Genomic DNA, 17,359 nt, shown 5'->3' on the forward strand with positions numbered 1-17,359 from the left:
TTCTTCCCAATTGACCGCCAACGCGAGGAACATTCTTCCCATCTGACCGCCAACGCGAGGAACATTCTTCCCAATTGACCGCCAACGCGAGGAACATTCTTCCCAATTGACCGCCAACGCGAGGAACATTCTTCCCAATCGACCGCCAACGCGAGGAACATTCTTCCCAATCGACCGCCAACGCGAGGAACATTCTTCCCAATTGACCGCCAACGCGAGGAACATTCTTCCCCATCGACCGCCAACGCGAGGAACATTCTTCCCCATCGACCGCCAACGCGAGGAACATTCTTCCCCATTGACCGCCAACGCGAGGAACATTCTTCCCCATTGACCGCCAACGCGAGGAACATTCTTCCCCATTGACCGCCAACGCGAGGAACATTCTTCCCCCTGAACACGAATGCAAGGGACATGCTTTCCCCCCCCCCAATGACCACAATTGTAAAGAGCATTCTTCCCAATGACCACCGTGCTAATATCCCCCCGAGTTATGGATACAGTATAGTACATGTTTGTCAGGGGTTCCCTAACGTGCAGTACCAACAGTTCAAATTTTTAAAACAGGCTAGAAACATATTAACCTTTCAATTTGTCATCCATTCGGCAGTTTTTCAAACTTTTCCTTCCTTTTTGGCCCAAACAGTTCAAACTGATTTTCGATCTGTTCCCATCAACTGGATGAAAAACAAACTGTCCAAATGACAGATATTCAAACGATATTTTGTCAAGTGTATGGGCACCACAAGGCCTGAAAGTTATTTCAAGGGTTCTTCCACGTAAAAAAGTAAAGTTACTCTAAAGCCTAGTACACACGATCAGATTATCGAACAAATTTGTCAGTTTTTTGTTGCATGCTAGTCCCGTTGAAAGTGAAAGTGAAGAGGTTACTCAACATACGAAAATTATCGTACGACCAAATTCAACTTCAGAAGTGATGTAACGTGTTAAACTGTTTTGTACGTGTTCTTTCGTCTCTGAGCATGCGTAATCTTGCTCTTACGATCGTCTTCAGACAAAAACTGAACCAATTAAAAATGAAAATTGGACGTTGTGTTCAGATACGACAAAACATTTATAGCCTGCACATCCAGGTTTCGTCATTCGAAATTGGCTGTCGAAAGCACCGTACTAACGATCCGATAATCGCCAGATTGTTCATCGGATGAAATTTTACCTCCGATTTTCTGATCCTGTGTACGGGCCTTAAGGGAAAACACATACTCCTTGCACCAATACCAGCCAACTGCTAAGCTGAACCGACGCCTGGACATGGAAGTGCCAACCACCAAACTAGACTTTATTCAGACTACAGCGCAGAAGAACCATATTCGTTGTCCTGGAGGACTACAATGTCAAACTCGGCTTTGGTACCACCAAAAACTATTTTAGTCAAGAACGTTACACCCACAGCTTAATTCACCAAGCTATAACACACGTGTCATAATGTTCAATAGTTCAGCCTTGTTATTGTTACCTTCAGCTCTCATTGTAAAAAACAACGACTGGTATGGCAAATAAGAATGATTATATCTTAGAACATTTAACCTTTGATCTTAAATACAAGACATGCTTATATCTCAGCTCATTCCTTCACTCTACTTACCAGCTGCATCGCTTAGTCTCGGGGCAGTTAGTAACTGGTCCAGTACCCTCCCTAGGAGAGCCTCTGGGGTATCCGGGGCAAGCAGCAGACCAGGAGGAGAGAGCGTCCATCCACCAGACCCAGGCGGTGGGGTCACCGGTTCCGAAGGCGACAGTTCATCGGATGAGAAGGACAGGGGGGAACGCAGTCCATCCGGCAGCTCCAAGCAGTCGTGGGAAGGCGTGGGTCCAGCGCTGGGGTCTTCCTCGCATTTCTCCCCACCGGACGAGTCCCCCGGATTATCCCTCAGGAACGAGGGCAGAATTTTGGACACGCTTTGCCTTCGGTGGAGGTGCTTAGGACCCGAGATGTGGGAGCTCTGCTTCTTTAAAAATTTCTCCAAAGGCTTCATGGTTTTGGAAGGGGAACTGATGATAGTAAAGCGGAATGGAAAAGGGGGCTGAGCCCCCCCAAAAAGATCGAGGCACTAGGAGGGCTAAGAAGATATCCCGAGCATCCCTATGGGCAAACGCCTGAAAATTAGGGATTGGCTATGGAAATCTACGGTGTAGCCAAAAAAAAAAAGGAAAAGAGAGGGCGTCCAATAAGGATGGAATTCCAGAGCACCCAAAATCCCGGTGTCATCAGATCGGTCGTAGAGAATGGATAGAGCCAAAAAGGACTCCTCCTTCCAAAAATAGTGTCAGGATTCCCCCAGTTGTCAGTAATAAAGGGAAAATGAAATGGGCTGGTAATGTGGAGCTGTGATAGTCCTTAGGGAAGAGGGGGGGGGGGGTCTCCTTGAAATCAGATGACCGTCCTCTGTCTCCCTTGTCTTCCAGCAGGTGCCAGGCGTTCTCCTCACATAGATAGACAGCACCTGTCTCTTCCCAGCTGTCTCTCTGCTCCAGAGATGTCTAATCCTTCTTCTCTGATGATTCTTCACCTGCCCCCCTTCTCTCTCTGCTCTCAGTCTGCCCCTCTTTGCTTGTCCCCCCTCCTCCTTTGTTCCCCCTAGCTTCCCAGAGGAGGGAGGGAGAGAAGGGGAGGGAGTGCTGGATAAGAGGGGATGGGGGGAGGCTTTAATTAAAAGCTGTGAAAGTGACAGCAGGAAAACCCTGTGCTGCTAGAGAGGTGTGCAGGCTTGCAGTCAGCTCCATGCTCCCGGTCTAGGTGCAGCCAATGCTGGTGTAGGAGAGGGAGGAGGGTCCCACACTGAGGATGTGTGCAGGGGGCGGGGACAGGGACTGCGTGCTGCGTCTGACCCCTCCCTCTCTGCTGACCCTCCTCCCTCCTCCTCCCTCCATACGTTTACCTTACCTGGCTCTGCTTCCTGCACCCTTCTCCATCCACACGGCTGTCTGGCCTGTCCCCCCCTTTTTCTATTATCACCTCCAGGTATTACCTTCTCCACACGGCTGTGTCTTTTCTGTCCCCCCTCTCTATTATCACCCCCAAGTATTACCTTCTCCACATGGCTGTGTCTGGCCTGCCCCCCCCCCCTCTCTATTATCACCCCCAAGTATTACCTTCACACGGCTGTGTCTGGCCTGCCCCCCCCCTCTATTATCACCCCCAAGTATTACCTTCTCCACACGGCTGTCTGGCCTGCCCCCCCCCCCTCTATTATCACCCCCAAGTATTACCTTCACACGGCTGTGTCTGGCCTGCCCCCCCCCCCTCTATTATCACCCCCAAGTATTACCTTCTCCACATGACTGTGTCTGGCCTCCCCCCCCTCTCTATTATCACCCCCCAAGTATTACCTTCTCCACATGACTGTGTCTGGCCTGTCCCCCCCTCTCTATTATCACCCCCAAGTATTACCTTCTCCACATGACTGTGTCTGGCCTGTCCCCCCCTCTCTATTATCACCCCCAAGTATTACCTTCTCCACATGACTGTGTCTGGCCTGTCCCCCCTCCCTCTCTATTATCACCCCAAGTATTACCTTCTCCACATGGCTGTGTCTGGCCTGTCCCCCCCCCCCCCTCTCTGTTATCACCCCCAAGTATTACCTTCTAAAGGAAATTTCCTCATTCACACTCCCAGGGACAGACATGCTTTATTCAGGACATTTCTATGCTATAAGGACCACTTCACACCATAGAAACGCAGTCCGGGGGATTGTCTGTGTTTTTTGATGCAGTCCAGTGCATTTTTTCCCCCCTCTTTTCTCTTAGGACCGGTTCACACTGCATGCAGTACAGTACGTTTTTTTTTCTGCATCAGAAACGCACAGATAGTAGGTTATAGGGCTGCTTCACACAATAGAAACGCAGTCCGGATACATTCCATGTGCATTTTTAATGCGTTCATGGTGCGTTTTTGATGCAGTCCAGTGCATTTTTCCCTTAAGTGCTAGTTCACACCAGTGCAGTCCGTGCCAGTCAGTTCCAGTGCAGAAACTGACCGTAAAATGGAACTGACTGCACTGGTGTGAACCATTGGAATACATAGAAAACACGGCATGCATTTTTGGGGCCAGTTCACACCACATGCAGTCCAATGCGTTTTTTTTTTCTGCATCAGAAACATACAGATAGTAGGTTATAGGGCTGGTTCACACCATAACAACGCAGTCCGGATGCATTCCAGATGCTTTTCTGCATGTGCATTTTTAATGCAGTCCAGAGCATTTTCCCCCCTTCTTTTTTCTTAAAATTAAGTGCTAGTTAACACCCGATGCAGTTCCGTGCGTTTTTTTCTGCACTACAAACGCATGCACAATGTTTTCCATGTATTCCAATGGCTCTAGTTCACATCAGTGCAGTCCATTCCAGTGCAGAAACTGACCGGAAATTGGAACTGTCAGCATTGGTGTGAACTAGAGCCATTGGAATACATGAAAAACACGGTGCATGCATTTAAAGGGCCAGATCACACCACATGCAGTTCAGTGCGTTTTTTTTTCTGCTTAAAAAACGCAAGAAAGTAGGTTATATGGTCTTTAATGGCATTCAAACCAGTGCTTGCAAGTACAGAAAAAAAAAGTAGACGGACTTTGCCGGAAAGAAGTCTCCTGCGCGCATGCGCAGGAGTGACGACATCGCGGCGCCAGCCATTCACAGCGCTGGAGCCGTGATACCCAGAAGACACGCCGAGGCAACATGTCAGCTACCTTGGCGTGGACCAGGTAAGTTACCGACGCCTCGTTCTACGGTAAGTAGAACTACACTACAGTATGCATTTCATAATGAGCTAGTATGCGGTGCATACTAGCTCATTATGCCTTTTGCCTTACAGGGTTCTAAAAAAAAAAAAAAAAGTTCAGCGGTTATAAAACCGCTTTAAGTTTAAGAAAACAGAGGGGGGGGAATGCACTGGACCGCATTAAAAACGCACTGGAACGCGTCAAAAACGCGCATGCAGAAAAGTATCTGCACTGGAATGCCGTAAAATGCCTCAAAAACACACATGTACTTATTTAAAGTGGTAGTAAAAAAAAAACAACAACCTGCAAGACAAAGGCATAATGAGCTAGTATGTATCGCACTACACTGGACGGTACTGGAACTCTGTAAAACGCATCAAAAATGCACTGGAACGCACCAAGAACAAACTGTAACACACATGTACTTATTTAAGCTTAAAGGGGAGGTTCACCCTAAAAACGACTTTCTAGTATTACATTGGCCCCCCACATTACAATACAATTATGCCTATTATGTTTTTTTGTATGCTGTACATACCTTAGGAACAGCTAATTCACCCGTGGCTTCCTGGTTGCGAGTCCCGCGGGAGTGGGTGTTCCTAACATGCTGGTGATTGACGTGATGACAAAAAACGAGCTCCCCCATGTCGCGTATGCTGCGTCACGATTGGTGAAAGGAGCCGAGCGGCGAGTCGGCGCTATACTGCGCCTGCGCACCGCCGTTCGGCTCCTTTTGGCAATTGTGACGCAGCTTACGCGACGGGGGGAGCTCGTTTTTGGTCATCACGTCAATCACCAGCATGTTAGGAACGCCCACTCCCGCGGGACTCGCAACCCGGAAGCCACGGGTGAATTAGCTGTTCCTAAGGTATGTACAGCATACAAAAAAACATAATAGGCATAATTGTTTTGTAATGTGGGGGGCCAATGTAATACTAGAAAGTCGTTTTTAGGGTGAACCACCCCTTTAAGAAAAAAAAAAGGGGGAAAACGCAGACTGGACTGCATCAAAAACGCACATGTGTGAACTGGCCCTGAAGATGAAGAAAAAAAAGCGGAAAAAATGCACTGAAAAGCAGAAAAAATGCACCGGAAAAACATCTAAAACACGCATGCAGAAAAGGAACTGGAACATGGTAAAATACACATAAAACGCACATGTCCCCATTTAAGATGAAAAAATGCACTGGAAAGCATCAAAAACGCACCGGAAAAGTTTTAAAAACATGCATGCAGAAAAGCATCAAAAACGCAGCCAGACTGCGTTTCTATGGTGTGAACCAGTCATGATTCACACCCTGTGCAGTCCAGTGCGTTTTTTTTTTTTTCTGCACCAGAAACGCACGGATAGTAGGTTATATGGTTTCCAGTGCCAGAGAAAAAGTAGAACATGCAGCAATTGTTCTGCACTGAAAAGCGGTAAAACGCATTAAAAACACACCGGAATGCCCATGTCCCCATTTAACCAGTTCCCCACCGAGCCATAGTAATATGACGTCGGCAGGAACCTTGTCTCCCTCCGGGTGTTCGTCATATGACGTCCTGGGCTTCCCGGCCGCTAGGGGGCGCGCGTTCGCGGCATCGCTCGGGACCCGGTGCGCGTGCCCGGCGGCCACGATGTCCGCGATTGCCCACGATCACGGCAGGAGTGTGGATCTGCATGTGTGAACACACAGATCCACCTCCTATCAGAGGTGAGGAGACCGATGTGTGTTCCCAGTACAGAGGAACACAGATCAGTCTCCTCCCCTTGTGAGTCCCCTCCCCCTACAGTAAGAATCACTCCCTGGGGAACATGTTAACCCCTTCAGCGCCCCCTAGTGTTAACCCCTTCCCTGTCAGTCACATTTACACAGTAATCAGTGCAGTTTTATAGCACTAATCACTGTATAAATGTGAATGGTCCCAAAAATGTCCGATATGTCCGTCACAATGTCACAGTCTCAATTAAAAAAATCGCAGATCACTGCCATTACTAGTAAAAAAAAAAGCAATAAATCTATCCCCTATTTTGTAGACGCAATAACTTTTGCGCAAACCAATCAATATAAGCTTATTACGATTTTTTTTTTACCAAAAATATACAAGAATACATATCGGCCTAAACTGAGGAAAACATATTTTTTTTTTTTTTAAATGTGATATTTATTAAATCAAAATGAAAAAAATATTGTTTTTTTTTTTCAAAATTGTTGCTCTTGTTTTGTTTATAGCGCAAAAAATAAAAGCCGCAGAGATGATCAAATACCACCAAATGAAAGCTCTATTTGTGGGGACCGCGCAAAGTGCAAAAGCGCTGAAAGCAAAAAATTGGTCTGGGCAGGAAGGGGATGAAAATGCCCTGTACTGAAGTGGTTAAGGTGAGTAAAAAACGCACCGGAAACGGGTCAAAAACGCACATGCAGAAATTAATCTGGAAAAAAACGTCTAGACTGCATTTCTATGGTATGAACTGGCTCTAAATCGTAATCTGAATTTTTTTTCTGGACTGAACTGTACTGGAATGCACCAAAAAACGCACTGGAACGTCCGCCCCCTGCACAGGTAACGGGTCAAAAACACGCATGAAGAAATGCATCTGGAGCACATGCAGACTGTGTTTCTATGGTGTGAGCTGGCCCTAAAAGGACATGTGCGTTCCAGTGTGATTTGTAATGCATTTTGCACAGGGCCGCCATCAGGAATTATGGGGCCCCTTACACAGCTTCAGGCATGGGCCCCCTGGAGCAGAGAACCGGGGGGGGGTGCCGCCGCCTCAAGTTGAGAAGCGCTGGGGGGGGGCTACCGCAAATTCAGTGAGAAGCAGGGGGTGCCGATTGCCACAAATTGGGGGGGGTTGCCCTGGGGACCTCTGGGCCCCTTATGAAAAAAAGAAATAAAAAAAATATATTTAAAAAAATAAGGGGGGCGGGGGGGTAGACATCTAGGGCCCTGGGGACCTCTGGGCCTTTTAATAAAAAGAAAAAAAAAATATATATATATATATATATATATATATATATATATATATATATATATATATATATATATATATATAATTATAAAAAAAGAAAAAAAATTGCGATTTTTCGCTATTGCGAATGCGAAAATGATTGCGAATTTTCGATAACTGTGGTAGGAGAACTCTGATTGTCTCTGATGCAAAAGGGGGGGCTTTGTGTATGTGTATGTTATGAATATTTGTATGTTTGATATTATTATTTTTTGTAAGAAGGAAAAAATTGCGCATACCTTAAAAAAAGGGGAGAATACAGCAGCAACTCAAAAATGTTATACAACATAAATTAATACAAGACAGAAAATGGAGTCGCTCTACAAGAATAAAAAATATGTCTAGTGACAAGACATGTGGGCAAATTATAAAATAAGCAAGCGCAAATAACTTGTGAAATACACAGTGAAACAAATATATAAAGAAATATAGTCCCAATAATAGAAAAATAATCTTTCATAAAAATGTCTTTGATATGTGAAGTGAAAAAAAGTCCAAAGCATGCAGCATGAACGTGTTCAATCTTCAAGGTGTTTGATTGACAAACGGCTGTGACAGATGGATAGAGTAAAGAATCACCACCAATGCAAAACACTTTTTATTTTCTATTGTAAAATATCAAGAATATTCTGAGCCAATCAGAGTGCTCCTTCTGCATTTGCCGAATATTCGCAATTATTTTGTATTGTAAAATATCAAGAATATTCTGAGCCAATCAGAGTGCTCCTTCTGCATTTGCCGAATATTCGCAATTATTTTGTATTGTAAAATATCAAGAATATTCTGAGCCAATCAGAGTGCTCCTTCCGCATTTGCCGAATATTCGCAATTATTTTGTATTGTAAAATATCACGAATATTCTGAGCCAATCAGAGTGCTCCTACAGCATTTGTCGAAATTGCGCAATAAATATCGCATTCGCATGTTGCGATATTTCGATAAAATATCACGAATATTCTGAGCCAATCAGAGCGCTCCTCCAGCATTTCTCGAAATTGCGCAATAAATATCGCATTCGCATGTTGCGATATTTCGATAAAATATCACGAATATTCTGAGCCAATCAGAGCGCTCCTACCGCAGTTATCAAAAAATCGCAATTATTTTCGCATTCGCAATAGCGAAAAATCGCAATCATTTAATTTCGATAAAATATCACGAATATTCGAATTTAGCGAATATATCTCGAATATTCGAATATATATTCGAGATATATCGCGAAATCGAATATGGCATATTCTGCTCAACACTATTTGTGAAACTGGTACGCACTGGAACCTCACTGGTGTAAACTATGTCATTGAAAACCATATAACCTACTATCCATGCATTTTTGATGCAGAAAAAAAAAAACGCACTGGACTGCATGTTGTGTGAGCTGGCTCTAAGGCTGCATTCACACCTAGGCGTTGGCGTTACCAGGCGTTTTTACGCGCGTTTTTTTCGCGCGTTTTTGTGCGCGTTTGCGCGCGTTTGTGCGCGTTTGCGCGCGTTTGAGCAGAGCGACGTCCAGCGTTTTTTGTTTTTTTTTTGACCAATAGTAAAATAGATCACCTCTGTCATCATTTGTTGCTATGTGAAAGGTTTTTTTTTCCTCTTCCTGGGTGATAATTCCTCTTCCGGGTCATCCTTGTGCTTCTGACTCCATTGTGAAAATGAGTGATGACGAGATGGCTTTGTTCATGGCAGCAGCCACTGCTAGCCAATATCTTGTAAACGAGAGGCAGAGAAAAAGGAAGAGGCAACGCAGATTTTGGATACACCCCGTCATTGCTGATCGGGAAGAAAGAGGGCAATTTTGGGTGATGTACCAAGACCTCCGTGACCATGAAGACAAATTTCTGGACTACACCAGAATGTCCATAAAAAGGTTAGTAAAAAATGATCTGGAATCATTTATTTTTTACATTGTACCATTTGGGTTGCCACCTTTTCTTCAAGTCAAACATGTACACTTCTGCGGTGCACAACTATTTTTTTTAATACTATGAACTATACATATATTTTGTTAGTATTTTACATTTCTAATCATATGAATATAATAAAAATAGTCCCCTTTCCATTGCAGTCCACAGAGTTCCCCCTTTACATTAGAGTCCACAGAGTTCCCCCTTTACATTAGAGTCCACAAAGTTCCCCCTTTACATTACAGTGCACAGAGTACCCCTTTACATTACAGTGCACAGAGTCCCCCTTTACATTACAGTGCACAGAGTCCCCCTTTACATTACAGTGCACAGAATCCCCTTTACATTACAGTGCACAGAATCCCCCTTTACATTACAGTGCACAGAGTCCCCCTTTACATCACAGTCACCCTTTTGCATCTCAACTCCCAGATTTCCCTTTCACTGTATGGGTTAACCAACATAATCTGATTGAAGCGAGACCTCAAGATACTCAGACATAAGGGATGCTCTGTGAACCATGATCTAAGGGGGAAACCGAGATCTCTGATGTACGGAGAGGACTCCAATGTGAGAACTCTGATTTTTCCTAGTGTACTCACCAAGAGGCAGGATAGAGAAAGGGGGTGGGTGCTTCTGTTAGACAGCGATGGAGGGTGAGCTCACTCACCCCTTGGCAGATAGCACATCTCATCCTGGTATATCTGTGGCTGCTGGGTTGTAAGTTTTCATCCCCTGCAGCCATTAACCCTGCCGGAAATCCATATTCTGGTTAGAAAAATCTGTCAGAGTGTCAGGCAGTCTGAAACCCGGACACATGATTCCAAACCCGAACTGTTCTGGCGAATCCCGGAAAGGTGGCAACCCTAGTACCAATCCATTGCCAATTTTAAATTTCATTTTCCTTTACAGCTTTGATGAGTTGCTGGAATTGTTGATCAACAGATTGCAGAGGATGGACACCTACTTCCGCAACTGTATCCCCCCTGTGGAGCGACTTATCATAACACTGAGGTAATTTTTATTTAGCGCTTTGAATGTAATACACTCTATTATATATATATATATATATATATATATATGTGTAATAAAAACCAAACAAAAATTCTGTAGGAACAAAATTATTTTAATATTTTAATCAACCAAAACATTGGGTCTTTTTTTTTTTATTAGGAAAATATACACAAAGTGCACAAATACACAAAATATACAAAAATGTTTTATACATAATCCTTATTTACAATTGCTGTAAATTTGGGGAGGAGTCCTCTTCCCCGTGCGGTGACATGGCGACCGACAGTGCGTGGGCAAAAGGGGGCCAAGTGGAGGTGGTGCTGTCTTCCCCTGACCAATTGGAAGGTGGTGTTGCTTGTGGTGGTGGTGGTGTTCGTGTTGGGGCATTCCTGAAAGTCGATTGTCTCGGTCGATGTGGGTAATGTGATGTAGGTGTAGTCGTTAACGCAGGGTAAGTAGAAGGTGGTGGGTGGTAAGAAGAAAGTGTTGTAGGAGGCAGAGTACTGTATGTGACAGGTGGTGTTGAGAGATGAGGAAAAGGAGAATGAGGGTGGTAAGAAGAAGGTTGTGAATAAGGAAAAGGATTCAGAGAAGTGTGAGTGGAAGGTGTTGGCACAGGAGGTAAATGAGTTAGAGTGGTGGTGAAAGGATGGTGCGCAGAAGTCGGTGGTGGTGTTGGTCGAGGAGGTTGGTCGGAAAGCTGTGGTCCTGTCCAAAGGGTAACGGGTGGTGGGGAGAAATGGGTCGTGGGTGGTGTTGGGACATGCTCGGTCCGTTTATTGGCATATGGGCCATAGGGTGGTGGTGGTTCGGATAAATCGTCAGCGTCTGTCGGGGGTATAAATGTCGAGATGTATCTAGCCGTACAGGACAGCACCACCGCTTGCAGATTTGGGGGAACTTTGTCGATTAGTTCCCCCAGACATTTTGCTACATTTTGCCCATACGATCTATTGCTCATCCGGTCAGACATGTTGGTCATAATGTCCAACATACGATCCAGGGCTGGATCCGGAGCAGGAGCCCTCCTACGCAGAGCACGCGGAGGTCCAATATGCGCAATGTTAACTGGGGGCTGCTCTGCAAGTGGTCTTGTTGCATTAGCATTTGATGCCTCGGAGTGCTGCGGTTCCGGCTCCAGAGTAGCCATCGCTTGATCCCCCGATGCCACGCTCTCTCTGTCCCCTCTCTCTGCCACGCTCTCTCTGTCCCCTCTCTCTGCCACGCTCTCTCTGTCTACTACAGCTGTGGCAGCCTCGTCCCAGCAGCTTTCAGTACTGAAAAAAGAAATCATGTATTCAAAAATAATTTTAAAACATTTGGTTTACCGAGCAAAGTACAGATAATGGTTTACCTCCCCAAATCCAGCACCGGTCTCAGAAACTCCAATTCCTTTGCATGAACGTATTCTCTCACCGAACATGCTCCACTCCCACTTCGGCGCTGCTCCCGCTGTGCCTTCAGCTGGCGAGCGTAGGCGTCCCTTATACTCTTCCATCTGAGTTTTAGAATTTTCACTGTAAAAAATAAAATAAAATAATATATATTATTTTCTTTGTAGGTATCTATCAACTGGACAATCGATTGCAAGTCTGCATTACTCGTTTCGTATTGGAAGATCTACTGCCAGTTATATAATTCGGGACACCTGCAGTGCCATTTGGGAAGTCCTGAAACCCATTGTGTTTAAAAAACCGGCAGCAGAGGACTGGGAAAAAATTTCCCAAGTATTCTGGGAACGCTGTAACTTTCCGAATTGCCTGGGAGCGATCGATGGGAAACACATCAGAATTGTTAAGCCCATGGCTAGTGGGAGCCAGTATTTCAATTATAAGAAATACTTTTCATTCGTCTTAATGGCTGTGGCTGATGCCAATTATTGCTTTACCTACATTGACATTGGTTCCTATGGAAGTAGTGCAGACTCTGCGATTTTTGGGAACTCCTCTTTTGGGCAATTACTTCGAACAGATGGTCTGGACCTTCCACAAAATAGTCCACTCCCGGGCACAAACGGCCCTCCCCTACCAAGTGTCTTTGTGGGTGATGAGGCTTTTGCTCTGAACACACACCTACTTCGGCCTTATTCAGGACATAATCTGAACGAAGACAAACGCATATTCAACTACCGGCTTAGCAGAGCACGCCGCGTAGTTGAGTGTGCTTTTGGAATTTTGGCGAACAAGTGGAGGGTTCTCCACACACCAATTGTGCTCAACATGCAAAATGCCATTAGTGCTGTAGAAGCGGCGTGTGCCTTGCACAATTTTGTCAGGCAGCGCGATGGTCTAGATTACGAGGAGCCAGTCCATGAGACTCTGGAAAGAGCTCATTGGACTGGTGTACGTGGGAACACACAGGGGACACATGTCCGTGAACAGTATGCCGCATACTTTGTCTCTCCTGAAGGGCAGGTCCCTTGGCAGCTCAATTCCATTTAATTTATTGAACTTTTCAGCTTTTGACACGCTTATTTTGTGAAATATATTCTTTACTATGCTGTTTTGTGGAAAAAAATAAAAAATGATTCATGTTTTAAGAAGTCTCATTCTAATTTTATTTTGATACAGTTTTATCATTGGGTTCAATAGCCCTATGATATTGTGTGCCATTTTATATTAGTGACATTCTATCTATTGTAAACTTAGTTTATGTATTTATTCTGTGGTCTAATAAAGGGCCTGTAAGTGACCGCCTAGACGTGGGTTGGGGGTCCGATCAGGACCCCCAGGGTACATCCGGGGGTTAAGTGGCTCTATATGTGTCCCCCTGCGTGTCACTTTCTCCTCCTGTGTAAACACAGGAAGAGGGAAGTGATGACATTGACACCAGTACACGTAGGCACAATCCCCTTTTGGATCTCCAATCCACTCCCCCATCCCCTTGTCACAGTATCAATGAATGCAGTGAACATATATTTACTGATCACTGCAGGCAGAGTGTAGGTCCTGTGTAGCCCCCGTCCCCACCTGACGCTGTAGTCGCTAGGTCGATTGAATTTTTTAATATTTTTAGATTAAAGATGTGTAAAATAATATTTTTTTTGAAAAATGTCACTAAATTTTTGGATTATTAAAAATCACAGAGGGGATCAAATATCACCATTAATAAGCTCTATTTGTGGGAAGAAGAGAACGCAATTTATGTTTCTAAGCCATGTCGCATGACCGCACAATAGTCATATTTGTAAAGACACATTTTTAAACTTAACAGCATATTGGTACGGTAATAAATGCCTACTGTAACGACAAACAATCATTCCATTATTTCATTAGTGGCATTTTGTATTTCTGTTATGTTTTTTGATAGAGTTTACCTTTGCTATCATGGGACTTATTTATCCGTGCCCAGTTCTCGTAGATTTGGCTCCCAATAGAACACCAAGCGTCCCAACGGGTGGTCCTCATTTTGTAGCCCGGTGCCCTGCTGTCATAAAGACAGGGGTGCTCCTTCACCATCCTGATGAAATTTTCAGGCTCCAGCATCGAAAGGGTTCGATCAAATTCGGCCTCCATTGAGAAAAATGTGACTTTTCTTTATTGTAAGTAAAGTAAAATGGTGATTTCACAAGTTCCTGTAAAAAAATATGTCATTTCCTGTTTTGTTTTGGAGCTGTATGGGCGTCAAAACGCGCGTAAAAACGCGCATAAAAACGCTTGCTGTCGCGCGATACGCTCAATTCGCGCGTTTCCCATTACTTTCTATGGTAAAAAAAAACGCGCGGAAACGCCTATGTCGCGCGCTTCGCGCGACAAAAAAAGGTCCGGGACTAGTTTGAGCTTCGCGCGACAGGCGTTCAGGCGTTCAGGTGTGAACAGGCACCATAGGAAACAATGTTAAATCTGCCCTCCCGCGTTCGTGAGCAGTGCGTTTCAGGCGTAAAAACGCCTAGGTGTGAATGGGGCCTAAGTGCAATGTCATGATTTTAAATCCCCCCCCATTCATGACCACGTAATTTTTTGTGCGATATGGCACTGTGTTACTTTGACAATTGTACGGTCATGCCCAAATAAAATGTATGTCCTTTTCCACCACAAATAAAGATTGTTTTTGGCTGTATTTGATTAACTCTGCAATTTTTATTTTTATTTTTTGCGCTATAAACATACATTTTTTACTTTCTGCTATAAAACACATTTAATAAAAAAAAAGTTGAAAAACCTAATTTCTTCATAAATTTAGGCCAATTTGTATTCTGCTACATGTTTTTGGTTAATTTTTTTTTCCAATAAGCGTATATTGATTGGTTAACGCAAAAGATATATCGTCTTCAAACTAGGGGATATTTGGGTTTTTATTTTTATTTTTTACTAGTATTGGCGTATGGGGTAAGTGCAGGGCAGACAGTGGGCGGGGCACAGTGGCTGCATATGATGGGCACAGTTGGCTGCATTTGCTGGGAACAGTTGCGTGCATATGATGGGCACAGAGGCTGCATATGATGGGCACAATTGGCTGCATATGATGGGCACAGTTGGCTGCATTTGCTGGGAATAGTTGTGTGCATATGATGGGCACAGAGGCTGCATATGATGGGCACAATTGGCTGCATATGATGGGCACAATTGGCTGCATATGATGGGCACAGTTGGCTGCATATGATGGGCACAGTTGGCTGCATTTGCTGGGCACAGTTGGCTGGGAATAGTTGCATGCATATGATGGGCACAGAGGCTGCATATGATGGGCACAATTGGCTGCATATGATGGGCACAGTTGGCTGCATATGATGGGCACAGTTGGCTGCATATGATGGGCACAGTTGGGTGCATAAGATGGGCACAGAGGCTGCATATTATGGGCACAATTGGCTGCATTTGCTGGGCACAGTTGGCTGCATTTGCTGGGCACAGTTGGGTGCATAAGATGGGCATAAGATGGGCACAGAGGCTGCATATTATGGGCACAATGAGCCATGACTAAGCGCTGAAGTACAGCGTGAAACGCGTCGGCCATTCCTGTATCTGTTGTATCTGTTGTTTGCGGTGAATGCATGTGCATTTGAATAAAAGACCAACTTTATTTTAGTTATTTTGGAGTGCGGCTATCCAGAGTTTTTTCGTCCATTTGCTATGGGCAGAGTGGCTGCATATGATGGGCACAGTTGGCTGCATTTCCTGGGCACAGTTGGCTGCATATGATGGCACAGTGGCTGCATTGGATGTTTTTGTTTCAGTATTTTTCAGTTCGTTTGTGCCCCTCCCCAAAAACTTTGAGCACCAGCTGCCACTGATGGGCAGCCAAGAGTAAATGCACTCTGCCCTCTGATCTCCCTTTGTTTGTTTTTTAGCGGAACGGATTGGACTGGAGGTAGAGGTAAATGGACACAAATCAGTTTTCACCCACCAGTCCATAGGGGTGAATGAACCTTCTGATCGGGTCCACCTGAAAAACGGACAGGCGGACCTGATCAGACCCTTCGTGAAGCAGGAGGCCAGTGTGTGTGAGAACTTATTATAGTTCCCAGATAATTTCTCCTGTGTTAAACTGCTTCTGGACTGCTCCACGTAGATATACTGTGTCCGGGTGGCCCTCCTGCCCAAAATCACATACCTGTACGTGATTTTGTGCACAGGATCTGGGGGCGCACGCAACCGGCGACCCGCTCTCGCTTTAACTGGACACAGCGGGTCAGGCAGACGCAATGTCATTCGGGAGAGGCAGACTGCCAGAGGGGAAGATGTTTCTGAAACACGGATCTCTGTCTTCCCCCAGGCAAAGCACCTTTCCCACAGTTAGAAAGCACCCCCTAGGGACACATTTAACCCTTTTGATTGCCCCTGATGTTAACCCCTTCCATGCTAGTGTCATTAGTACAGTGACAGTGCATATTGTTTTTGCATTGATCACTGTATTGGTGTCACTGGTCCCCAAAAAGTGTCAGTTAGGTGTCCGATTTGTCCGTCACAATGTCGCAGTCCTGCTAAAAATCGCTGTAAAAAAACTACTAGTAAAATACTTAAAATCCATAAAAATATCCCATAGTTTGTAGACGCTATAACATTTGTGCAAACCACTTCAATATACGCGTATCGGGATTTTTTAACCAAAAATATGTAGCAGAATACATATTGGTCTAAATTGATGAATACATTTGATTTTTGATTTTATTGGATATGTTTTATATATGTTTAATTTTTTTTTTTTTTTTAATTGTCTGTCTTTTTGTTTATAGCCCAAAAAACTAAAACCGCAGAGGTGATCAAATGCCACCAAAATAAATCTCTGGCCCAGATTCAAGAAGCAATTGCGCCTGTGTAACCATAAGTTACACGGCGCAATTGCTTACTTGCTCCGGTGTAACGAGTGCTCCTGATTCAGGAACCTCGTTACACCGACTGCAGGCTAAAATCTGCGCGGCATAAGGCTCTTATGCCACGCAGATTTTAGGCTGCATTCTTGCGTGGGCCGCTAAGGGGCGCTCCCATTGTGATCAGTGTGTAGTATGCAAATTGCATACTACCACTGATTCACAAACTTGCGCGGGCCCTGCGCAAGCCAGGTACGGAGTTTCCGTACGGCAACTTTAGCGCAAGGCTGCCCCTTCTAATAGTAGGGGCAGCCAATGCTAAAGTATAGCCGCCGCTCCCGCGACGTGAAATTTGAATTTCACGTCGTTTGCGTAAGTGATTCGTGAATGGCGCTGGACGCCATTCACGTTCACTTTGAAGCAAATGACGTCCTTGCGACGTCATTTGCCGCAATGC

General features: G+C 44.8%; 3 protein-coding genes across 3 annotated transcripts in view; 1 reads left to right on the top strand and 2 right to left on the bottom strand.

Moving 5' to 3' along the window:
- The window catches only part of RAPGEFL1 (Rap guanine nucleotide exchange factor like 1), a 108,298-nt gene extending 105,501 nt beyond the window's left edge, over window positions 1–2,797 (bottom strand). Inside the window, exon 1 of the mRNA XM_040331183.1 lies at window positions 1,607–2,797. Coding sequence (XP_040187117.1) covers window positions 1,607–1,997 — 391 coding nt within the window. The 5' untranslated portion in view covers window positions 1,998–2,797. The remainder of the gene's footprint in view (window positions 1–1,606) is intronic.
- A 7,999-nt stretch (window positions 2,798–10,796) lies between these two features.
- On the bottom strand, window positions 10,797–12,214 carry LOC120918621 (extensin-like). The gene is made up of 2 exons (XM_040330302.1): window positions 12,007–12,214; window positions 10,797–11,929 (listed from the first exon to the last, which is right to left on the bottom strand). The coding sequence occupies exon 2, from the start codon at window positions 11,800–11,802 to the stop codon at window positions 10,876–10,878; it is 927 nt and encodes a 308-aa protein (XP_040186236.1). The 5' UTR covers window positions 11,803–11,929; window positions 12,007–12,214; the 3' UTR covers window positions 10,797–10,875.
- Window positions 12,215–12,432: 218 nt separating this feature from the next.
- LOC120918622 (protein ALP1-like) lies at window positions 12,433–13,118 on the top strand. Its single transcript, XM_040330303.1, has one exon. It carries the CDS (start codon window positions 12,455–12,457, stop codon window positions 13,091–13,093), a length of 639 nt encoding a protein of 212 aa, XP_040186237.1. The 5' UTR covers window positions 12,433–12,454; the 3' UTR covers window positions 13,094–13,118.
- The last annotated feature ends 4,241 nt before the right edge of the window (window positions 13,119–17,359 follow it).

The sequence above is a fragment of the Rana temporaria genome, chromosome 12 (assembly GCF_905171775.1).
Source record: "Rana temporaria chromosome 12, aRanTem1.1, whole genome shotgun sequence".
Classification (NCBI taxonomy): Eukaryota; Metazoa; Chordata; class Amphibia; order Anura; family Ranidae; genus Rana; species Rana temporaria.